General features: G+C 49.3%; 1 protein-coding gene across 2 annotated transcripts in view; it reads left to right on the forward strand.

Annotated features, from left to right (window-relative positions):
* The window catches only part of LOC115475174 (serine/threonine-protein kinase RIO1-like), a 201,305-nt gene that overhangs the window by 38,529 nt on the left and 137,822 nt on the right, over positions 1-24,954 (forward strand). For both annotated transcript variants that reach the window (XM_030210941.1, XM_030210942.1), the window contains 2 exons: positions 5,599-5,641; positions 7,811-7,903. In XM_030210941.1, the coding sequence (XP_030066801.1) occupies positions 5,599-5,641; positions 7,811-7,903 (136 nt within the window). The remainder of the gene's footprint in view (positions 1-5,598; positions 5,642-7,810; positions 7,904-24,954) is intronic.

Raw genomic sequence — 24,954 nt, forward strand, 5'->3', positions numbered from 1 at the left:
TGCCAGGAAAAAACGCCTAGCAGCCGGAATATTACAATTAGAAACAACATATATAAAGGCCAAGAGAAAATACTTGGGTAACCCAACAACAATTAATAGAGACTCAATGTCTGCAGCCTTGGTAGCATTGAACTCCCTAATACACGAGCAAACAAAGAAACAGTTAATAGCGCGACGTTTGAATTTTCAAAGATTTGGGAACAAGTCTGGGAAATTATTGACAAGGGTGGCAAAAGCAACTACTTCACAGCGATTTATCCCTTTGATTGAAAATGCCAAGGGAGATAAGTTTAATCAGTTACAAGACATAGTAAACGCATTCCATGAGCATTTTACACAGATGTATACATCCCAAAATAGGGTCCAAGGCCCCCTGACTAAAGATTACTTAGAGGATGCAAAAATGCCACGACTGCCAGAGGAAGTCAGTCAAATACTATCTAAACCCCTACAAACACAAGAAGTATTCAAAGTAATAAAAAATTTACAAATAGGGTCGGCACCAGGATTGGACGGCTTCTCCAATGAGTACTACAAAATGCTAACACCCCAACTATGTGGAGCGTTAACTGACTATTTAGAAGCAGTGGTTGCCAGGGGAGCCTTTTCACCCAGAGAGAATGAGGCGTTGATCACCCTAATTCCTAAACCAGGCAAACCCAAAGATCAAGTAGAATCCTATAGGCCCATCTCCCTCATTAATGTTGATGTAAAGATTCTATCCCGAATCTTAGCAAATAGACTGATGCATCACTTGCCAGTATTAATTGGAGAACACCAGGTGGGGTTTGTTAAGGGCCGCCAAGCAGTTCAACAGGTACGGAAAGCCCTATTGGCAGTGGCATATGGGCAGGCTACAGGGGATCCTCTTATATTGGTCAGCCTAGATGCAGCTAAAGCATTCGACAAAGTTAACTGGGACTATATGTTCCAAGTACTTGAATATACGGGCTTAGATGGCTGGTTTCTAAAAGCTACAAAAACACTGTACAAAAATACTACAGCACAACTACTAATAAATGGTACCAGGTCTAAGCCATTTGGAGTAGAGCGTGGTACCAGACAGGGATGTCCACTGTCCCCTTTGCTGTTCCTCATATATTTAGAACCGTTATTGCGTACTATGCTTTTGGACCCAGACATACAGGGAGTTACGCTTCATGGGACACGAATTAAAACCCTGGCTTTTGCTGATGATATGCTTCTCACACTTACTCAACCAAAAACTTCAGTCCAACGCCTACTAGAAGTCATAGACGAATTTGGGTTCTACTCAGGATTGCAATTAAACCTGCAAAAATCACTGGCCCTTTCAGTACAAGAAACAGTGCAAGAGGGGTGGGAGGGTCCCTTTCCCTTTCAGTGGGCCCGGGGATCACTTAAGTACCTAGGGGTCAAGGTACCGAGGGACCTAACAAAGTTGTATAAGGAAAATATGGGCCCCTTAATGAGGCACACAAGGGAGGCTCTGCAGGGGTGGCAGGGCCTACCTCTGTCTTTGAGGGGAAGAATCACCATGTACAACATGTTTATCTTTCCCAAATGGACATATACCTTCCAGATGATTCCTGCTGTATTGGGATATAAAGAGGAGAGGTGGCTTAAAAAAACCCTTACAACATTTCTGTGGCAAGGAAAACGCGCACGTATTGGGTTACATAAACTTATGAGACCCTGCCTAAAAGGAGGGCTAGGGCTACTTGATTTAAAACTTATTTCAATTGCTTGTAACCTGAGACATTTATCAGATTGGTTTCGCTCCAGAGAATTTTTTTCCTGTACGAAAGTGGAAACCTTGTTAATGGCCCCAATGGGATTTGCTTATTGGTTACATGCCCCCCCAGAGGAACTCCCAAACCTAGGTCCATATAGATTTCTATTGAACCCCTTGCGGAAAACATGGAAATGGTTGAGTAAAAGAAACAAATGGAATAGTATGGTGTCCCCATTACTACCCATTAAAGGTAACTCAGCATTTCCGGAGGGAGGAAAATCTGCGTTGTTTAGGAAGTGGGAGATGTGTGGTATTAAATATCTATTCCAAGTAGTGTCGGAGACAGGGGTTATTAAAACATTTCAGGCTCTGTGTACAGAATTTGGACTTGAACAAAAAGACTATTTTCAATATTTGCAACTTAAACATTATATACGAACGCTGCCGGCCATGGCTGTCACCCAACAAACATGGGAATCAATGAGTGAGATGCTGGGCCTAGAAGCACAATTAAAAGTGCCACTTAAATACTTTCATCACCATTTAAGAGAGTTACAGGAAACATTTGACTACGCGCAAGTGTCACAACAATGGCATCAGGAGCTCCGATGGAAACCAGATCCAGAACATATAAAACTGAGCTTAAAGGGTGTGTACAGTGTGACGGAGAATGTAACTTGGCAGGAAATGCATTACAAATTCCTCATGAGATTATATATATCACCACACAGGGCCTACAAAGCGACTTTGAGAGCAACAGATGATTGCCCAAAATGTGGAACGGTGGGGGCATCTTTGGGACATATGTTCTGGTACTGCCCAAGGGTAAAGCCCTTCTGGATAAAACTTGGACATCAAGTATCGCAAATGTGGAACATACATTGGCAGCCAACACCGGGACAATTATTTGATGTCTATAAAATTCGCGGCAAGTCACCAGAGAGACTTAAAGAATTCTTGAAAAGAGTAATCTTGATGGGCAAACGTACCATATTACAACTATGGTTACAACCAGACCCACCCGAAATCCCGCAATGGCACGGTGCTATGATGCAATGCTGTATGCTGGAAAAAAAAAAAGTGGGAGACTTAGCTTCAAAGACGGGAGACCAGTTCTGTAAAACCTGGCTCCCGTTTGGGATACCCTGACACCCGTTGTGAGAAGCAGGATATTGAATTGTTAATAGAACTTGTAGCGGAATAGTTGAGGGTGGGAGTGGGGAGGGGGGGGAGGAGGGAGAAAAAATATAAACTCGATGACATTTTCATATGTATTGTTTGCATTATTTGATATGATATGTTTAGTGTTATCAATAAAATGATGTGGAAAAAAAAAAAAAAAAAAATCTTCCATCGGACAAAGCCAACTTGTGACTCGGCCATCACAGATGGCAATACCCAAGCCAATCTATTCTCCAAAATCTTAGCAAACAACTTAGCTTCTACATTCAACAGTGAAATAGGCCTATACGAGGAAGGCTGTGTAGGATCCTTCCCCACCTTCAGCAACAATATAATTTGGGCTAATAGTAGGGAACTGGGCATACACCCATCCGTAACAAACTGCATGAACAGAGATTGCAACATGGGGACAATGGACAGCGAACGAAGTTTGTAAAATTCAACTCTAAAACTGTCTGGGCCTGGTGTCTTACATAAGGTACTTTGCTGAATAGCCAAAGACACCTCTTCAGTTAAGGGCGCATCAAGTTTAGCCTTATCTTCTTCCAAAAATCGCGGTGGATCCAAGCTATTTAGAAATGTTTCTCCTTCCAAATCCTCCCCCGCCGGGCGAGTGTACAAACGTTTATAATACCTCAAGAAAACCTCTGCCGCCAGGCGAGTGTACAAACGTTTATAATACCTCAAGAAAACCTCTGCAATCTCTGAATTTTTTCTCACCAAAACCCCATCTCCACGATCTATCTGAGATATACTAGGAGCACTCTACCAAAACCCTCATGCACACCCTTGTCACCTCTCGTTTAGACTACTGCAATCTGCTTCTTGCTGGCCTCCCACTTAGTCACTTCTCCCCTCTCCAATCGGTTCAAAACTCTGCTGCCCGTCTCGTCTTCCACCAGGGTCGCTTTACTCCTACTACCCCTCTCTTCAAGTCGCTTCACTGGCTCCCTATCCGTTTTCGCATCCTGTTCAAACTTCTTCTACTAACCTATAAATGTACTCACTCTGCTGCTCCCCAGTATCTCTCCACACTCGTCCTTCCCTACACCCCTTCCCGTGCACTCCGCTCCATGGATAAATCCTTCTTATCTGTTCCCTTCTCCACTACTGCCAACTGCAGACTTCGCGCCTTCTGTCTCACTGCACCCTACGCCTGGAATAAACTTCCTGAGCCCCTACGTCTTGCCCCATCCTTGGCCATCTTTAAATCTAGACTGAAATCCCACCTCTTTAACATTGCTTTTGACTCGTAACCACTCGCCTCCACCTACCCTCGTTTACTCCTTCCTGTACACATTAGGAAGTTTAAAGATAACAACTCGAGGGCGCGCCTCTATAGGCCTCCGTGGGCCTAATCGATGTGCTCTTTCAATACGCAATGCTTCCACTTCAGATTGTAGCTGCAGACTTGAACCAACCAGGATTCCAAAAACCCCCGAAGCTCTGACTCGGCAATCTTTTCAGGTAGACCTACTAAACACAGGTTCCCCTTTCGTGACCTGTTTTCAAAGTCGTCCTGTTTGTCTTCCAAGGTACGCACCCTATTAATGCAGTTCTTCATTACCTGTAGAAAGTTGCTGCACCCTTTCCTCTAAGTCCGATACGCGTTGGCAATACGCAGTAAATTCTCCCTTTAAGGATTCTAGCCGACCATCAACAGTGTCGAGCTTATTGGTGATACACTGCAAACGCTTATCCAACGAAGCATCAATAGCCTGTTTAACTTCCTTCACAATCTTTGCTACCCGGGCGGAGCTGATCGAACAGTGCCCCGGGTCTCCATCCTCCGTCATCTTGCTCTCACTCTGGCATGGCTTCTCTTTGTCTCGTTGCGGCACTCGCAGTGCCATCCTCGCCAACCGAAAAAAATTATTTGCAAAACACAGATACAGGTAGCAATCCTTCGCTGGCCAGGTACCAATCACCGATATACCCTCTAGAAATAACTTCTTTGAGGTTTGGGCCCAGGAGCACTGTCCACCAGCGCCCACTTACTAGCACGGCATCACGTGATCTCTAGTGTTCTGGTCATTTCAGGTCTAAAGCTGGGTCCCTCTTGTCCCTGAGCTTTTAAATGCACTTCATCCATTTCTGTGGTATTCTGTCTAGATGGCATTATGCTGTGTGTAAGACACCAGTATCCTTGGGGGATTTGCAGTTCTGCTGGTGCTCATTTCTGCCTGTATTTATCTGGGGAAACTGAGGAAAGCAGGGATGGTAAACCCTGCTGACATATGAAACTTCTTCTTTTTTTTTTCCCTCTAGGTTTATATAATCTAGCTGAGACCATCTAAGCTCTAACAATTCAAGCATATCCTCTTGTATTAGAGATGCTTCTTTTATTTTTCTGCACTATCTAGTTTTGAAACAGACATGGGGGAAGCCACTGCTTGCCCTAGGATTGGTAGTATGGAATGCTACTACAATTGGGTTTCTTCCAGGTACTTGTGACCTGGATTGGCCACTTTTGGAAACAGAATACTGGGCTACATGGGTCTGACCCAGTATGGCTATTCTTATGTTCTTATCTAATTTTTTTTTTGGTGGGGGGAGGCAACTAAAACAGACCTTGTTTTATGAGGATTAACTTGTTACTCCAGGCTTGCATTTATATGACTTTCAGCATGGAGAGAATGATTGCTGTGTAACACTTGATGCTACATGGAATGTTAATATATATGCTCCCTTTTTCCTATCAGGTATCGTATTAAAGATAAATCTGACAGGGCAACAGTGGAACAGGTGCGTTACTAGAATATTCCTAAACAAACATAATATGGAGGGGTAAAGTGTCATAGATCTGATATGCAGCCTTTCTGTGGTACAGCTAAAGCAGTTTACCTATATTATATGCAGGTATTTTCTCTGCCCTAATGGGCTTGCAGTCTAAGGGTAGTGCTTCCATAGCATTTCTATGACTTCTTATGTGAGTGTTTTGTTACATTTTATTGTATTTCACATAGACCCAAGGCGAGTTACAATCAAAACATTGTAAAAGAGATAAATTCATAGAAATCCCCCTCCCAAATATTTATCCAAATTACTTCATAACCAGAAAAACTAAAATTACAACCTGTTAAACAATAGAAAACATTCCAATTCAGCAAACATATGTATGCTCCCCACCCTCGGGAAGTGTCTTCCCAAATTGCCATATTTTAATCTTCTGTCAGAAGCTGTTCAAATCTGATAAATGATGGATTTGCCTACACCTGACTCCTTTAGAATGTGTCAGACAGCCTTACAATCTTCAGTATTAAAGGCAGTGCTAAAGATATTCTGTGTTCAACTACATACTTTCTCGAAATGAACCCATACAAGCAAGACACTTCATTTGTTTCACCAACATAGAATTTATTGCTCAATAAGCATAGAATTTGTTGCTCAATAAACAGAGATGCCATTAAGATTGAGCCCTCAATACTTGTCCCTGCTGTAACTATATATCCAATTACAGCAAATCAGTTTGAAAATTTAAACATCTATATAAATCTCACCTCAAAGCTCACTCTGTGGCAGGGAAACACTGAAGCCCTGCACTTAGGCTGTCACCACTCACTGTCACTCATGCACCACTCACTCTCACTGAGACCCGCCCACAGCCACGCCCCTTCCGCACATAATTCGCTACCTCTACGTTCTAATGAAGCGCTGCAACTTCCGGTTTTTGAGGTGGCAGAGATCGGAATGTTCCCTGAGGTGGCAGAGATTGGAATTTCTCCCCATGCCTGTTTTCCCCGCCCTCGTGTCAAACGTGATGATGTTGAGGGCGGAGCAATGACACAACCAATCGCATCGCTCCGCCCTCGACGTCATCACGTTTGATGCGAGGGCGGGGCACACATCGATCTGCAACACTACGTGAGGCACCCAGGCAGCGAGGGAGGGAGCCAATGAGCCAGCCAGCCCCGACCAACGGAGGGAGTGAGGCAGGCACGCAGGCAGGCAGGCAGGCAGAAGGTCGGAGGCAGCGAGGGTGCCAGCCAGCCATTCTCTACGTGGCACTGCGGCGGGGGGGGGGGGGGGGGGGGGAAGCACACGACCCTGAAGCATGGAGGGTAAGTCCATGAAAAAGGGGAGGGGGATGGGAAAGAAAAGGCCTTGCTAGCGCCCGTTTCATTGGCCTCAGAAATGGGCCTTTCTTACTAGTTTGAATTAAGAAAATCCTTAGAGTTCATTATTTTACTTTCTTTTTTTTTTTTTGTATGATTACACTTCAGAAATTTGTGACTTTTTTCCTCAGATTAAACATCATTATGGAAGGTTTATATTGTCATAGGTTGCTGACAATATATTTGGAGAAAGTTACATAAATCACAGCCCCAGAGAGCTTACAAAAACTTTTTTTCATTATCGGATATATGATTTCATATTGGTAGATTGATGCTATAAGGTGTCTATTAGATTGTAAGCTCTTTGAGCAGGGACTGTCTCTCTTTGTGAAATTGTACAGCGCTGCGTAACCCTGGTAGCGCTTTAGAAATGTTAAGTAGTAGTAGATAGGATTTGATTGGACGTGAATCGTTGAGAGAACTTGTCAGAATTTGACTTGTGTCCTGTGAGTCTGGTAGATGGTAGTGAGTACAAATGTTGTATTACGTTTTCATTGACAGGATAGGGAATTTGAACCCTGATGCTATGGCATGCTCAGTATCTGGCATTGCTACATTGTGTGTGCTGGTGAAACATTTCAGTCCTACCTCTGGAAGGCCAGTGATTTGGTGACGTGTGTAGACTTTCCAGTTTAGATATAGATATAATTTGATGCTTCAGTAGTTCAGGCTGAGAGGAACTCCTGATTTAGAAGTGGCAACTACCATTTATTGTGCTTTTTGACTCTGATCAATAAAATTGTGAGTACAAGTGGCAGACACTGCATGTCATCTAACTCTGTGTTGTATTTACCTTAAGGTGTTAGACCCAAGAACACGAATGATCTTGTTCAAGATGTTAACCCGAGGTGTCATATCGGAGATCAATGGATGTATCAGTACAGGAAAAGAAGTAAGCCGTCTTTTTTTAAAGAGATTGGGCAGGTTCCATGTCCAGTTAATTGATGTAGTTTCCCTGCTGATGGGTGATATTTAATGTCCTATTGAGTAATGATTCTGCTAATAGGAGACTGAAGGCCTTGAGAACTGTGGGATTGGTTTTAGCATTTGCAGGGATGTATCGTGCAATTCTGCAAGAATACTGATATTGCAGGATTAGCACAGATAGGTTTAGGGGATGATTGGTGGCGGGAGGGGGGCTGGATGCCACCTGGGAATGTTTAGATAGGGTCTGCTGTGCCAAGACTGGCACTGATGGATGTCTTGAATATTCTCCGAGGACAAGCAGGCTGCTTGTTCTCACTGATGGGTGACGTCCACGGCAGCCCCTCCAATCGGAAACTTCACTAGCAAAGTCCTTTGCTAGCCCTCGCGCGCCCGCGCGCACCGCGCATGCGCGGCCGTCTTCCCGCCCGAAACCGGCTCGAGCCGGCCAGTCTTCTTTTGTCCGCACTCGGTACGGTCGTGTTTTCGCCGTGTCGAGCCCCGGAAAGTCGACCTCGCGCGTCCAATTTGTTTGAACGTGTTTTTTTTTCCTTCGGGAAAGCTTTGTCCTAGTCGGGAAGTGCTCCGGAAACCCCCCGCCGGGTTTCGTGTAAATCCTCCCCGTACTTCCAGCTTTTTTGCCCCGGTAAGTTTTCTTTCGTCGTCGGGGTAGGCCTTTTTTCGGCCTCGGTCGAGATTTTTTCTCCCTCTAAATTTGGTGCTTCAAATTTCGCCATTTCGGCTTTTGATTTCGCCGGCGTGATTTTTCCGCCCATGACATCGAAGCCTTCCAGCGGCTTCAAGAAGTGCACCCAGTGCGCCCGGGTTATCTCGCTCACTGATCGACACTCGTCGTGTCTTCAGTGTCTGGGGGCCGAGCACCGCCCTCAGAACTGCAGTCTGTGTTCCCTGCTTCAAAGGCGGACTCAGGTAGCGAGACTAGCCCAGTGGAACGTGTTGTTCTCGGGCTCTTCGTCGGCATCGGCACCGGGATCTTCGAGTGCATCGACGTCGTCAGCGTCCAGACCATCTTCCTCGGCCGCCCCTGCATCGAGTGCATCGAGGCATCGGGCCTCTGCATCGGCGCCGAGACATCGGATAGCTGCATCGACGTCGGTGGTACCAGGACCTCGTCTGCTGATGTCGTCGGACGGTGGTGCATCGGGTGGAGTGCAGGTGAGGGCTGTCCATTCCCCTGCTGGTGGCGGTGAGCCCTCGGGTGGGTCTCCGCCTACCCTGAGGGCTCCTGCGGTACAGCCCCCCCGAGATCGACCTTCTTCAGTCTCGGCCCCGAGGAAGCGACGGGTGGATTCGACGTCCTCCTCGTCGGTGCCGGGGAGCTCCGGTGACATGCTTCGGAAGAAATCGAAGAAGCATCGACACCGGTCTCCTCCCCGTGTCGGCACCGAGAGCTCTGGGTCGCCGAGGGATTCGGCACCCAGCAGGCATCGGCACCGAGAGGACCGCTCACCCTCTGTTCAGGAGGTGTCGATGCGCTCCGCTCTGGACAGCCCGGAACAGCCTCCACGCCCGGAACAGGTACTGACGTCGACGCCTGCATCGACCTCTCAGCCTTTCTCTGCAGCCGCTCTAAACGAGAGCCTCCGGGCCGTTCTCCCAGAGATTCTGGGAGAGCTGTTGCGCCCTACCCCTCCGGTACCGGCGGTGCTTGCGCCACCGGTACCGTCGAGCGTGGCGCCGGCTGGCCCATCGCCCAGGTTGAGGTCCCCGACGTCGGTACCGCGTGCGGTGCCGACCGCGGCCACCTCCCAGGAAGGCTCCCCGACTACGTCGGCGGAGGGAGCTTCGCCGACGCGGGCGAGGGAGTCTACCTCTCGACGCCCCCATCGTGGACGGGGTTCCACGGAGTCGAGCAGGGCGAGGTTGCAGACACAGGTCCGTGAACTTGTGTCTGACACCGAGGGTGAGGCCTCGTGGGAGGAAGAGGAAGATCCCAGATATTTCTCTGACGAGGAGTCTGGGGGTCTTCCGTCTGATCCCACTCCCTCTCCTGAGAGACAGCTTTCTCCTCCCGAGAGTCTGTCTTTTGCCTCCTTTGTCCGGGAGATGTCTACGGCCATCCCCTTCCCGGTGGTTGTGGAGGACGAGCCCAGGGCTGAAATGTTTGAGCTCCTGGACTATCCTTCTCCACCTAAGGAAGCGTCCACTGTTCCCTTGCACCATGTCCTGAAGAAGACATTGCTTGCGAACTGGACCAAACCATTAACTAACCCCCACATTCCCAAGAAGATCGAGTCCCAGTACCGGATCCATGGGGACCCAGAGCTGATGCGCACTCAGTTGCCTCATGACTCTGGAGTTGTGGATTTGGCCCTAAAGAAGGCTAAGAGTTCTAGGGAACATGCTTCGGCGCCCCCGGGCAAGGACGCTAGAACCTTAGACTCCTTTGGGAGGAAGGCCTACCATTCCTCTATGCTCGTGTCCAAGATCCAGTCTTACCAGCTCTACACGAGCATACACATGCGGAATAATGTGCGGCAGTTGGCGGGCTTGGTTGATGCTCTTCCCCCTGAGCAAGCCAAGCCTTTTCAGGAGGTGGTCAGGCAGCTGAAGGCGTGCAGAAAATTCCTGGCCAGAGGAGTTTATGACACTTTTGATGTTGCGTCCAGGGCCGCTGCTCAAGGTGTGGTGATGCGCAGGCTCTCATGGCTGCGTGCCGCCGACCTGGAGAATAGAGTCCAGCAGCGGATTACGGACTTGCCTTGCCGTGCGGATAACATTTTTGGCGAAAAAGTCGAGCAGGTGGTAGAGTCTCTCCACCAGCGGGACACCGCATTCGACAAGTTCGCCCGCCGGCAGCCTTCAGCTTCTACCTCTACAGGTAGACGATTTTTCGGGGGAAGGAAGACTGTTCCCTATACTTCTGGCAAGCGTAGGTACAATCCTCCTTCCCGACAGCCTGCGGCCCAGGCTAAGCCCCAGCGCGCTCGCTCTCGTCAGCAGCGTGCGAATCAGCAAGGCCCCGCGGCTCCCCAGCAAAAGCAAGGGGCGAGCTTTTGACTGGCTCCAGCAGAGCATAGCCGACATCCAAGTGTCAGTGCCGGGCGACCTGCCTGTCGGAGGGAGGTTGAAAGCTTTTCACCAAAGGTGGCCTCTTATAACCTCCGATCAGTGGGTTCTCCAAATAGTCCGGCAAGGATACACCCTCAATTTGGCCTCTCAACCTCCAAATTGTCCACCGGGAGCTCAGTCCTACAGCTTCCAGCACAAGCAGGTACTTGCAGAGGAACTCTCCGCCCTTCTCAGCGCCAATGCGGTCGAGCCCGTGCCATCCGGGCAAGAAGGGCTGGGGTTCTATTCCAGGTACTTCCTTGTGGAAAAGAAAACAGGGGGGATGCGTCCCATCCTAGACCTAAGGGCCCTGAACAAATATCTCGTAAAAGAAAAGTTCAGGATGCTTTCCCTGGGCACCCTTCTCCCCATGATTCAGCAAAACGATTGGCTATGCTCTCTGGACTTGAAGGATGCCTACACACACATCCCGATACTGCCAGCTCACAGACAGTATCTGCGATTTCAGCTGGGCGCACGCCACTTCCAGTACTGTGTGCTACCCTTTGGGCTCGCCTCTGCGCCCAGGGTGTTCACAAAGTGCCTAGCTGTGGTAGCAGCGGCGCTTCGCAGGCTGGGGGTGCACGTGTTCCCATATCTCGACGATTGGCTGGTGAAGAACACATCCGAGGCAGGAGCCCTGCAGTCCATGCAGATGACTATTCGCCTCCTGGAGCTACTGGGGTTTGTGATAAATTACCCAAAGTCCCATCTTCTCCCAGTGCAGAAACTCGAATTCATCGGAGCCCTGCTGGATTCTCGGACGGCTCGCGCCTATCTCCCAGAGGCGAGGGCCAACAACTTGTTGTCCCTCGTCTCGCGGGTGCGAGCGTCCCAGCAGATCACAGCTCGGCAGATGTTGAGATTGCTGGGCCACATGGCCTCCACAGTTCATGTGACTCCCATGGCCCGTCTTCACATGAGATCTGCTCAATGGACCCTAGCCCCCCAGTGGTATCAGGCCGCCGGGGGTCTAGAGGACGTGATCCACCTGTCCACGAGTTTTCTCGAATCCCTGTATTGGTGGACGATTTGCTCCAATTTGACTCTGGGACGTCCCTTCCAAATTCCTCAGCCTCAAAAAGTGCTGACCACGGATGCGTCTCTCCTGGGATGGGGAGCTCATGTCGATGGGCTTCACACCCAAGGAAGGTGGTCCCTCCAAGAAAGCGATCTACAGATCAATCTTCTGGAGTTGCGAGCGATCTGGAACGCTCTGAAGGCTTTCAGAGATCGGCTGTCCCACCAAATTATCCAAATTCAGACAGACAATCAGGTTGCCATGTACTATGTCAACAAGCAGGGGGGCACCGGATCTCGCCCCCTGTGTCAGGAAGCCGTCAGCATGTGGCTCTGGGCTCGCCGTCAAGGCATGGTGCTCCAAGCCACATATCTGGCAGGCGTAAACAACAGTCTGGCCGACAGGTTGAGCAGGATTATGCAACCTCACGAGTGGTCGCTCAATTCCCGTGTGGTGCGACAGATCTTCCAGGCGTGGGGCACCCCCCTGGTGGATCTCTTCGCATCTCAAGTGAACCACAAGGTCCCTCAGTTCTGTTCCAGGCTTCAGGCCCACGGCAGACTGGCGTCGGATGCCTTCCTCCTGGATTGGGGGGAAGGTCTGCTGTATGCTTATCCTCCCATTCCTCTGGTGGGGAAGACTTTGTTGAAACTCAAGCAAGACCGAGGCACCATGATTCTGGTTGCTCCCTTTTGGCCGCGTCAGATCTGGTTCCCTCTTCTTCTGGAGTTATCCTCCGAAGAACCGTGGAGATTGGAGTGTTTTCCGACCCTCATCTCGCAGGACGAAGGGGCGCTTCTGCATCCCAACCTCCAGTCCCTGGCTCTCACGGCCTGGATGTTGAGGGCGTAGACTTTGCCTCTTTGGGTCTGCCAGAGGGTGTCTCCCGCATCTTGCTTGCTTCCAGGAAAGACTCCACTAAGAGAAGTTACTTCTTTCATTGGAGGAGGTTTGCCGTCTGGTGTGACAGCAAGGCCCTAGATCCTCGCTCTTGTCCTACACAGACCCTGCTTGAATACCTTCTCCACTTGTCTGAGTCTGGTCTGAAGACCAACTCCGTAAGGGTTCACCTTAGTGCAATCAGTGCATACCATTACCAAGTGGAAGGTAAGCCGATCTCAGGACAGCCTTTAGTTGTTCGCTTCATGAGAGGTTTGCTTTTGTCAAAGCCCCCTGTCAAGCCTCCTACAGTGTCATGGGATCTCAATGTCGTTCTCACCCAGCTGATGAAACCTCCTTTCGAGCCACTGAATTCCTGCCATCCGAAGTACTTGACCTGGAAGGTCATTTTCTTGGTGGCAGTTACCTCGGCTCGTAGAGTCAGTGAGCTTCAGGCCCTGGTAGCCCAGGCCCCTTACACCAAATTTCATCACAACAGAGTAGTCCTCCGCACTCACCCTAAGTTTCTGCCAAAGGTTGTGTCGGAGTTCCATCTGAACCAGTCAATTGTCTTGCCAACATTCTTTCCCCGTCCTCATTCCTGCCCTGCTGAACGTCAGCTGCACACATTGGACTGCAAGAGAGCATTGGCCTTCTATCTGGAGCGGACACAGCCCCACAGACAGTCCGCCCAATTGTTTGTTTCTTTTGATCCCAACAAGAGGGGAGTGGCTGTAGGGAAACGCACCATATCCAATTGGCTAGCAGATTGCATTTCCTTCACTTACGCCCAGGCTGGGCTGGCTCTTGAGGGTCATGTCACGGCTCATAATGTTAGAGCCATGGCAGCGTCGGTAGCCCACTTGAAGTCAGCCACCATGGAGGAAATTTGCAAAGCTGCGACGTGGTCATCTGTCCACACATTCACATCTCATTACTGCCTGCAGCAGGATACCCGACGTGACAGTCGGTTCGGGCAGTCAGTTCTTCAGAACCTGTTTGGGCTTTAGGATCCAACTCCACCCCCCGAGGGCCCTGTTTGTTCTGTTCCAGGCTACACTCTCAGTTAGTTGGTAAATTTTTTAGGTCAATCTCAGTTATGTCCTCGCCGTTGCGAGGCCCAATTGACCAATGTTGTTGTTTTGAGTGAGCCTGGGGGCTAGGGATACCCCATCAGTGAGAACAAGCAGCCTGCTTGTCCTCGGAGAAAGCGAATGCTACATACCTGTAGAAGGTATTCTCCGAGGACAGCAGGCTGATTGTTCTCACAAACCCGCCCGCCTCCCCTTTGGAGTTGTGTCTTCCCTTGAAGTGTATTGTCTTGCTACATACTGGACTGGCCGGCTCGAGCCGGTTTCGGGCGGGAAGACGGCCGCGCATGCGCGGTGCGCGCGGGCGCGCGAGGGCTAGCAAAGGACTTTGCTAGTGAAGTTTCCGATTGGAGGGGCTGCCGTGGACGTCACCCATCAGTGAGAACAATCAGCCTGCTGTCCTCGGAGAATACCTTCTACAGGTATGTAGCATTCGCTTTATCATCTGCATTAACCACTGTAGTCCATGCTGAGCTGGTAACCAGGGGTTAGATTTGTTATGTGTAGAGGGGCTCAGTCTTACTTCTGAACCAGTCTTCGATAACCCAAGTTCCATATCATCATGCTGATCAATCCATAGACTGGTGGGTTGTGTCCATCTACCAGCAGGTGGAGATAGAGAGCAAAGCTTTTGCCTCTCTATATGTGGTCATGTGCTGCCGGAAACTCCCCAGTATGTTCTCTATCTCAGCAGGTGGTGGTCACACACAGCAGCAGCTCTGGCTAGGCCTCCAAGCCTAATTTTTAGGTTTTGTTGAGTGCCTGGGGTTGAGGGCTCTTTTGAGCAAGTGCAAACCTGGTGGTGCCAGGTCCCTCCTTTTCTCCCCCCTCCCGCTGGCTCCGTTTAAAAAAAAAAAAAAAATTTTGAACGTCCTTAAAGGCGTTTATTTCGACGTTTATTTAAATGTTTATTGCAGCTACTCACTGGGACACCAGGTCGTTACAGCTCGGAGCGGAAAGCAGGTAATTTTTAACTTTTTATAGCGGGCAGGGGGTTCCCCGATTGATCTCCACGTGGCCTATGGCGTCGGAGGGCGAGGGCGCAAAGAGTCGCTCCCCGGATCGCTTGGGCGCTTCTAGAGGGGATGCGGGGGTCTTGAAGTCTGATTCGCCCTTGTTGGGTGACAGTTTCGTGACCAATGAGTGTCCCGGTCCTTCCTCCGGTGTGGCGGTTTTCCCGCCATAAACGCCCATCCCCCGCTGCTCGCCTCCGCCATCTTGGCCGGCCACGCGGCTCGGACGGCTTCTTCTTGGGCCGCCCTTGAGGTAGGAGACATTAATGCCATGAACGCCCTTAATTTGGGCGACGGCACAAAAGCTGCTAAAGTTAAGCGCCGTTCTTCCCGCGCGGCTCCTTCGCGGAGTGTCATGCCGGACGCCATCTTGGATGCGCAGCATGTCTCTCCCCCGCTCTTGCGAGCGCCGGTTGAGGGTGCGTCTAGGGCTGTAGCCCAGGCTGCGGAAGTGCACAGTCTGGGGGGGTTTCTCCCCCGAGTTTGTTTTGCTGCTGCATCAGGCCTTCCTTATGCAAAACGCTGCCCCTGCTCCCTCGTCTGGTAAAGAGGTTGAGGCCCCCGGAGGTAAACGCCCTCGGGTTGATTCCCAGGCCTTGGAGGACTTTGTCTCCTCCGATGTAGATGAGGGCAGCGTATCTGAGTTCTCCCAACGGTCCTTTGCGGATTCCTTGGAGGAGACGGATCCCCGCTCGGATGGAGCGGATGACCCCTCTGCAGCGCGGCTCTTTAGCTCAGAGGATTTGCCCAACCTGTTAGTGCAGGCCATGGGCATTTTGAAGATTTCCTCTCTGGAGGACGTCTCTCCCTCAGCCCCTGTTGGCTCTGCCATTATGCTGGGGACGAAGCGCCCGCCTAGAACCTTCCACGTGCATGATGCCATGCACACCTTAATTTCGGCTCAATGGGATGTCCCGGAAGTGAGCCTTAAAGTGGCTAGGGCTATGTCCCGCCTCTATCCTTTGCCTTAAAGTGAACGTGAGGCCTATCTGTGGCCTACCGTGGATTCTTTAATCACTGCGGTGACTAAGAAAACGGCGTTGCCGGTGGAAGGTGGCACGGCCCTAAAGGACGCCCAAGACAGAAGATTGGAGGCAGCCTTAAGGTCGTCCTTTGAGGCGGCTGCTTTAAGTTTGCAGGCCTCAGTTTGCGGCTCCTATGTGGCCAGGGCGTGCCTGACTATGGTGCAGCGGGCTTCCCCCTCGGATCCTTCCTTGAGGGCTGATTGGCCGGCCCTGGAATCGGGCTTAGCCTACTTGGCAGACTTGCTGTATGATGTCTTGAGGGCCTCAGCTAAAGGCATGGCTCAGACAATCTCTGCGCGGCGGTGGCTTTGGCTGAAGCATTGGTCTGCTGACCACGCCTCTAAATCCCGCCTGGCTAGATTGCCTTTTAAAGGCAAGCTGCTCTTTGGGGTCGAGCTGGACAAAATCGTGACCGATCTCGGCACGTCTAAGGGCAAGAAGTTACCAGAGGTCAGGGCTCGGGCTAGTACTCGCCCCGGTACCTCCAGAGGACGGTTTCAGGAAGCCCGTCGGTACCGCCCGGGCAGGTCGGGCTCCTCTGCCCCCTCTTCCTTCAAGAGGAACTTCTCCCCCAAGCAGCATTCCTTTCGCAGAGACCGCCGTCCCGGAGGTGCTCCCTCCGGTCCTCCCCCAGGGTCTCGTACCCAATGACGGGGTCCCGGTCCACGCCCCAGTGCAGCTTGGAGGACGGCTGTCCTCGTTTCTGGGCGAGTGGACCACAATAACTTCAGACGCTTGGGTGCTGGAAGTCATCAGAGACGGCTACAAGCTAGAGTTCTGCCGACCCTTAAGAGACGGGTTTGTACTCTCTCCCTGCAAGTCTCCGGTCAAAGCTGTGGCAGTGCAGCAGACCTTGGACAATCTGATCCGCCTGGGTGCGGTCGTTCCGGTGCCAGAAAATCAGCTTGGCAAGGGGCGTTACTCCATTTACTTTGTGGTACCAAAGAAAGGAGGTTCTGTACGGCCTATCCTCGACCTCAAAGGGGTCAATCGGGCCTTGAAAGTTCGGCACTTTCGCATGGAGACTCTCCGCTCTGTTATAGCGGCAGTGAAGGCAGGGGAGTACCTGGCATCCTTGGACATCAAGGAAGCGTACTTGAATATTCCCATCTGGCCTCCTCATCAACGCTTTCTGCGTTTTGCAGTCCTGGGCCGACACTTCCAGTTCAGAGCCCTCCCGTTCGGGTTGGCTACTGCTCCGCGGACCTTCTCCAAAGTAATGGTGGTCATCGCGGCCTTCCTGAGGAAGGAAGGAGTACAAGTCCATCCTTATCTGGACGACTGGTTGATCCAAGCCCCCTCTTATGCAGAGTGCGGCAAAGCTGTGGACCGGGTGGTTGCTCTTTTGAGCTCCCTGGGGTGGATCATCAACTGGGAGAAGAGCCAGCTGCGCCCGACTCAGTCCCTGGAGTATCTGGGAGTTCGATTCGACACCCAAGTGGGCAGAGTGTTCCTGCCAGACAATCGGATTGTCAAGCTTCAGGCTCAGGTGGACCAGTTCCTAGTAGCCTCTCCTCTTCGGGCTTGGGACTATGTGCAGCTGTTGGGCTCTATGACGGCCACGATGGAAGTAGTGCCCTGGGCCAGGGCTCATATGAGACCACTACAACACTCTCTGCTGCAGCGCTGGACTCCGATGTCGGAGGATTATGCTGTGCGCCTTCCCTTGGACCCAGCAGTGCGCAAGGCGCTGAGCTGGTGGATGCAGACAGACAAGTTGTCTGCGGGAATACCTCTGGTGACCCCGGAGTGGATTGTTGTCACGACGGACGCCTCTTTGTCGGGCTGGGGAGCCCACTGCTTGGGAAGGACAGCACAGGGGCTCTGGTCTCCTGCAGAGGCAAAGTGGTCTATCAACCTCCTGGAACTCAGAGCCATTCGGTTGGCGCTTTTGGAGTTCATCCCGGTACTGGCGTTGAAGCCAGTACGGGTCCTGTCGGACAATGCCACGGCTGTGGCCTATGTCAACCGCCAGGGAGGTACCAAGAGCGCCCCTCTAGCCAAGGAGGCCATGAATCTATGCCAGTGGGCGGAAGCGAACCTGGAACAGCTGTCAGCGGCCCACATTGCCGGAGTCATGAATGTCAAGGCGGACTTTCTCAGTCGCCATACCTTGGAGCCCGGAGAGTGGCAGCTATCTGCTCAGGCGTTCTTGGACATCACGAAGCGCTGGGGCCAGCCGAGCCTAGATCTGATGGCGTCATCGGCCAATTGCCAAGTGCCGCGCTTTTTCAGCAGAGGACGGGACCCTCGATCCCTGGGAGTAGATGCTCTTCTCCAACAGTGGCCAACACAAGAGCTTCTCTATGTGTTCCCGCCCTGGCCCATGTTGGGCAGGGTGTTAGACCGGGTGGCAAAGCATCCGGGCCGGATAATCCTGGTGGGTCCGGATTGGCCGAAACGTCCCTGGTATGCGGACTTGATCAGGCTCTCAGTCGACGATCCTCTGCGGCTGTCAGTGGAGCAGGGCCTGTTACATCAGGGTCCCGTGGTGATGGAGGATCCCTCCCCCTTTGGTCTTACGGCCTGGCTATTGAGCGGCAGCGTCTGAGGAAGAAGGGCTTCTCAGACAAGGTCATCGCCACTATGCTGAGAGCGAGGAAGCGCTCTACTTCTACTGCTTACGCCAGGGTTTGGCGTATCTTTGCAGCGTGGTGTGAAGCAGGCTCACTTTCTCCCTTCACTGCTCCAATTTCTTCAGTGTTGGCGTTCCTGCAAGAAGGTCTGGAGAAAGGCCTGTCGCTCAGTTCCCTTAAAGTCCAGGTAGCGGCTCTGACTTGCTTCAGGGGCCGACTGAAGGGTGTTTCCCTGGCTTCACAGCCAGATGTGGTGCGCTTTCTCAAGGGAGTTAATCACCTGCGCCCTCCTCTGCACTCTGTGGTGCCTGCGTGGAATCTCAACCTGGTGCTAAGAGCATTGCAGAAGCCGCCTTTTGAACCCTTGTCGAGGGCATCTCTGAAAGACCTGACGTTGAAAAGCAGTCTTTTTGGTGGCTATCACTTCAGCCAGAAGAGTTTCCGAGCTCCAGGCACTCTCATGTCGAGAGCCTTTTCTGCAGTTCACTGAGGCAGGAGTGACTATTCACACAGTGCCTTCCTTCCTGCCCAAGATTGTTTCTCGCTTCCATGTGAATCAGCAGCTCTGTCTCCCTTCCTTTCGTAGGGAGGACTACCCAGAGGAATACTCTGCTCTTAAATATCTGGATGTGAGACGTGTCATCATCAGATACTTGGAAGTGACCAATGATTTCCGGAAATCGGATCATCTGTTTGTCCTGTTTGCAGGTCCTCGTAAGGGTCTGCAGACTGCTAAGCCTACAGTGGCAAGATGGGTCAAGGAAGCCATTGCAGCGGCTTATGTGGCCGCGGGGAAGGTGCCGCCTATCCAGCTGAAGGCTCACTCCACAAGAGCTCAGGCGGCCTCGATGGCAGAAGCCGGGTCCGTCTCCTTGGAAGAGATATGCAAGGCGGCAACTTGGGCATCGGCCCATACATTCTCCAAGCATTACCGCTTGACTGTGGCTGCTCGGGCGGAGGCCCGGTTTGGAGCCTCAGTGTTGAGGTCAGGGATTTCAATGTCCCGCCCTGGGTGAGTACTGCTTCGGTACATCCCACCAGTCTATGGATTGATCAGCATGATGATATGGAAGGTAAAATTATGTATCATACCTGATAATTTTCTTTCCATTAATCATAGCTGATCAATCCATAGCCCCTCCCAGATATCTGTACTGTTTATATTGTGGTTGAATTTTAGGTTCAAGTTTAGTCTTCAGTTACTTCAGGAGGACTTCGTGTTCAAGTTTTTCACTTGGATCCTTCAAGAGTTGAGACGAGTTTGTGTTACAGTGAGCTGCTGCATTCCTCTCCCCTCCGTTTTACGGGGCTGGATTGAGACTTAAATTCTGCTGGCACTCCCTCCCGCTTCGTGCGGCTGTAGGGCAGCTTTGTACCCCTCCCGCTTCGGCGGTGTTAGGGTCAGTCAGCTCCTCCCGCGGTTGCGGTTGCAGGATAAGCCAGATCCCCCCCGCATCGGCGGGGTGGTGTCCCTCCCCCGCTCCGCGGGGATGAGCTGGACGGATTCCCCTCCCCCACTTGTGTGGGGATGAGCTGGGTTAATTCCTCTCCCCCGTTTCGGCGGTGGTGAGCTGGGCAGAGTGTCCCTTTGTGGGTGTAATTCTCTAAGTGCTGAGTCCTGCGGATGGAGCTTTGATATCGACATACTGAGGAGTTTCCGGCAGCACATGACCACATATAGGGAGGCAAAAGCTTTGCTCTCTATCTCCACCTGCTGGTAGATGGACACAACCCACCAGTCTATGGATTGATCAGCTATGATTAATGGAAAGAAAATTATCAGGTATGATACATAATTTTACCGTCCTCCTCTACTTGAGTAATATTAGTAGATATTCGTACATGCATTATATGCTTTCTGTAGGTGTAAATATTTGTACTAGTGATGGATCAAAAATGACACTCATGAAGTACGATGGTAAACCTGGTCTTAAGTGCAAGAACTTTCCTGTAGGCCGTGATTATTGGATTTCAGTCTTACAATTTGACAATGAGATCATTTGAAAATAGGGAAGGAGAGAAGGAATCATTGTGGTCATTTATTCGTAGAATGTTTCTAGTTTTATATTTATCCATGTAATGTCAGAAGATGAGAGAATTGTAACTTGAGCACAAACAAAAAGGTGTTACAGTAGCCATGATCCTACTGAAAGCCTGAATGCATATTTTGATAGAGATAGATACGTGCATTGCTGCAGAGATGATCAAAAGCACATACACAGATACTAGGAAAATTAGAAACCTGAGATAACACTGGTTCAAGGTAGTGGGCAGAGCAGGCCTACATGATGTCGGTGTCGTGAAGAGGACAGAGGCTATAGAATTTCCATCAATCCTAAAAGAGGACTTCTGCCTTGGAGTCGGTCAGTTACATGATGCTAAGATAAAACCACAGATTCTCTTTTCTAAGGTAGTTGTAAATGTTGTGAAATGTGGAATGGCTGATTGAATCATGAGATGACTGAATGTCATCTGCACAAGTTGAGTTCTAGTAACTGATTTGGTCCCAGAGGCAATTGGAGTCTGTGCAAGTTATAACTTTCATTAGATCAACAAAAGATCATCTACATCAGCTTTCAAGTTCATATAGCTTCCCTCTTCAAATGTGATCATTTCATTTGTGTTCATAGCTAAAGAAGGGAGTTGTATGAAAGTGCCACAATATGCAAAATAAATGGAGAACAAAATCTAGAATAAAATAAGAGCTCATTGACAAATGTATTGAGTGGTTCCAGGAGAAAAGGTGGATAAAAATTAGTATGGCGGGGACTTTGAGAGGAGTGTTTATGTAGCAGAGAATTTGCCATTAAGGCACCAAAGCAGCTGTAAGCAGACAGGTGATGGCAGAACAGAGAGAGGAAGGAGCCACAGACCCCAAATACAGTGTTGAATGTAATCCAGTAGCTGGGTTCATTGTATAACTATTAAAGGCAACACTGAGACTGAACTAGAAGAGAGCAAGAATCATGAGCAGCAGAGACGGTATGCATTCCTCACAGAAGAGATATATCTTGCGTCATAGGTGATTTTCATTTCTCTCAAACTGATAGGAAGGCTGCTTTCTCTGGTACTTTAGTGAGGCAGGGAAGACTAGAGATGGGATAGTACTTAGCTTTGGAAGATGACAAGTAATTGAGCAAAGAAATGGCAATTGGAGTGTTCAAGGGGTCAAAGAAAATTGAAAAGGATAAGAGCAGAAAAGCAGAAGGAAACAGGAATTCAAGGAAATGGACTGGAATACTTCAAGGAGAAGTAGTATTAGTGGTTTTGTAGAAGGAGGAAAGGTGATAGTAGCTGTTACCTTGAATTGTCATTGCTTTGTCCCTTGAAGAAAGCTGAAGATCTTAAAGTAGAGCAGGGATTTTCACAATAGAGATTTTGATAGTTTCCTTGTGCAGCCACTATCCCCTTCTTAGATCACGTCGGGGTAACTTCACACTGCCAACACAGTGTAGTATGGGGAGTCTAAATGAGAGCTAGGTTATTTTCCTTTGTGGTGCCATTGCTATGGAATAGTTTTGTTATATGGTGTTCTGAAACTTAAGACTTTTTTTTTTTTCTCATAAGATGAAACATTATAGTAGAAAGTCTATACTTTCATTTATAGGTTGCTAGAAATCAACAAGACAAAGAAAATGCCAAATCCAGCATGAAACATATAAAACCAGGAGGCAGATTATATACAAAGATAGTCTTTAAAATGTTTCCAGGTCAATATACATCTGTGCCTGACATGGCCATGTTTCGCCAACAATACTGGTTGCGTCAGGGGCAGTATGAACTAAAAACATAAATACAAACATACCGTATTTTTCGGACTATAAGATGCACCGGACCATAAGACGCACCTAGGTTTTAGAGGAGGGAAATAGGAAAAAAAAAATTTTCCTCTTTCCCTCCTCTAAAACCTAGGTGCTCCGGTGCGTCTTGTCCGGGTTTTGGACCTCCGTCCCGTACTTACAGGATTCCGTGTTCCCTGGTGGTCTAGTGACGTCGGGGCAGGAAAGAGCCCCCTCTTTCCTGCCCATCGCGCTGCTCTCCGTGCTTCTCAATGCTTTCCGACGGTCTCGGCGAGATTCAAAATGGCCATTTTGAATCTCGCCGAGACCGTCGGAAAGCATTGAGAAGCACGGAGAGCAGCGCGATGGGCAGGAAAGAGGGGGCTCTTTCCTGCCCCGACGTCACTAGACCACCAGGGAACATGGAATCCTGTAAGTACGGAACGGAGGTCAAAAAACGCTACCTTCGGACTATAAGACGCACCCCCCATTTTCCTCCCAAATTTTGGGGGAAAAAAGTGCGTCTTATAGTCCGAAAAATACGGTAAATATATAAGTAACAAAAAAAACTCAGCTCAAAAAAGAATAAATAAATATGAACACTGATTTCTAAAAAACAATATCAAACATGGAGGAATTGTTAGTTTGCACTCCAAAGCCGATATCAAATCTGATCATATTATGATCACGGGTATCAAGCTGTTTAATTAAAACTTAATAAGGACTGGGTGTATCATATGAATATACAGAGCCTTAAGATTATGTGGTGTAATTTATTTAGTGTTTGCTTGTGGTGCGAAGGTGGTGGACCTCACGCGACACCTGGACAGGATTTTAGATAGTGCTGGGGAGGAGCCGGCTGTCTTGGTACATGTGGGTACCAACGACGTAGGAAAATGTGGGAGCGAGGTTCTGGAAGCCAAATTTAGGTTTTTAGGAAGAAAGCTCAAATCCAGATCCTCTAGGGTGGCATTTTCTGAAATACTACTCATTCCACGCGCAGGGCCCAAGAGACAGACAGAGCTCCGGAGTCTCAATGCATGGATGAGACGATGGTGCAGGAAGGAGGGTTTTAGATTTGTTAGGAACTGGGCAACATTCTGGGGAAGGGGGAGACTATTGGGAAACGATGGGATCCAACTTAACTAGGGTGGGACCAGGCTGCTATCGTCGGCATTCAAAAAAGAGAGAGAGCGAGCAGCTTTTAAACTAGATATGGGGGAAAGGCTGACAGTCGCACAACAGCGCATGGTTCAGGATAAGGTGTGTTGCAAGGATACCTCACAAATAGGAAAGATAGGGTTTCTGGATAGTGAGGTTGCACAACAGACCGTGGTAGGCCAGGTGTCCTTAAATACAAGTAAAGATCAGACAAAAGATGGCAAATCAATAGTGTCAAGTACTAAGCATCATGCAAATAGGAACAACAAACATACTCTGAAATGTCTATAAGCAAATGCTAGGAGTGTAAGAAATAAGATGGGGGAGTTGGAATATATTGCACTAAATTTAAAATTGGCTATAATAGGCATTACCGAGACCTGGTGGAAGGAGGATAACCAGTGGGACACTGTCATACCGGGGTACAAAGTATATCGTAGTGATAGGGTGGACCGGACTGGTGGAGGGGTAGCATTGTATATTAATGAGAGCCTTGACTCTGATAGATTACAAATTCAGCAGGACGCAAATCACACCTTTGAATCATTGTGGGTTGAAATTCCATGTATAAAAGGGAAAAGGATGGTGATAGGAGTGTACTACCGTCTGCCTCACCAGGATGAGCAGGTAGATGCAGAAATGATAAAAGAAATCCGAGACGCAAACAAAATGGGCAATGTGATAATAATGGGTGACTTCAATTATCCAAATATAGACTGGGTAAATGTAACATTGATTGCTATGATATTCTATGTACCCATCTGTATCTGTATTCTGAAATTCTTATCCTAAAATGTGTACATGTTGCTATAACATTTTGTAAGCCACATTGAGCCTGCAAATAGGTGGGAAAATGTGGGATACAAGTGTAGCAAATAAATAACATCGGGACACACTAGAGGGGCACAATTCCTTGATGAAATCAAGGACAGCTTTATGGAGCAGCTGGTGCAGGAGCCGACGAGAGAAAAATTCTAGACTTGGTCCTCAGTGGAGCGCATGATCTGGTGAGAGACGTTATGGTACTGGGGCCGCTTGATAATAGTGATCATAATATGATCAGTTTTGATATCAACCTTGAAGTAACTGTACATAGGAAGTTGAATACGTTAGCGTTTAACTTTGTTTCAACGGTTTTTATTGAAAACAGTGTACACTTTTGTCAACATCAAATATTCAATACGTACAACCAGTCATGATATTCCCTTCTAGTCAAACATCAAACAATTCGGGCCTACTGCTTTCACTTTTTTATATTCCGTTCCCCCCACCCCCAAAACTTCCCCCTCTATTAACCCTCCTATTCTCTCCCTCCCCACGGAAAACTCACAATCGTCTTAAAGAGGAACTGACCCACCTACAACTTCAATATATTGTCTACAGCACATTAAGTACAAAACTC

This window comes from Microcaecilia unicolor, chromosome 1, assembly GCF_901765095.1.
Source record: "Microcaecilia unicolor chromosome 1, aMicUni1.1, whole genome shotgun sequence".
NCBI lineage: Eukaryota > Metazoa > Chordata > Amphibia > Gymnophiona > Siphonopidae > Microcaecilia > Microcaecilia unicolor.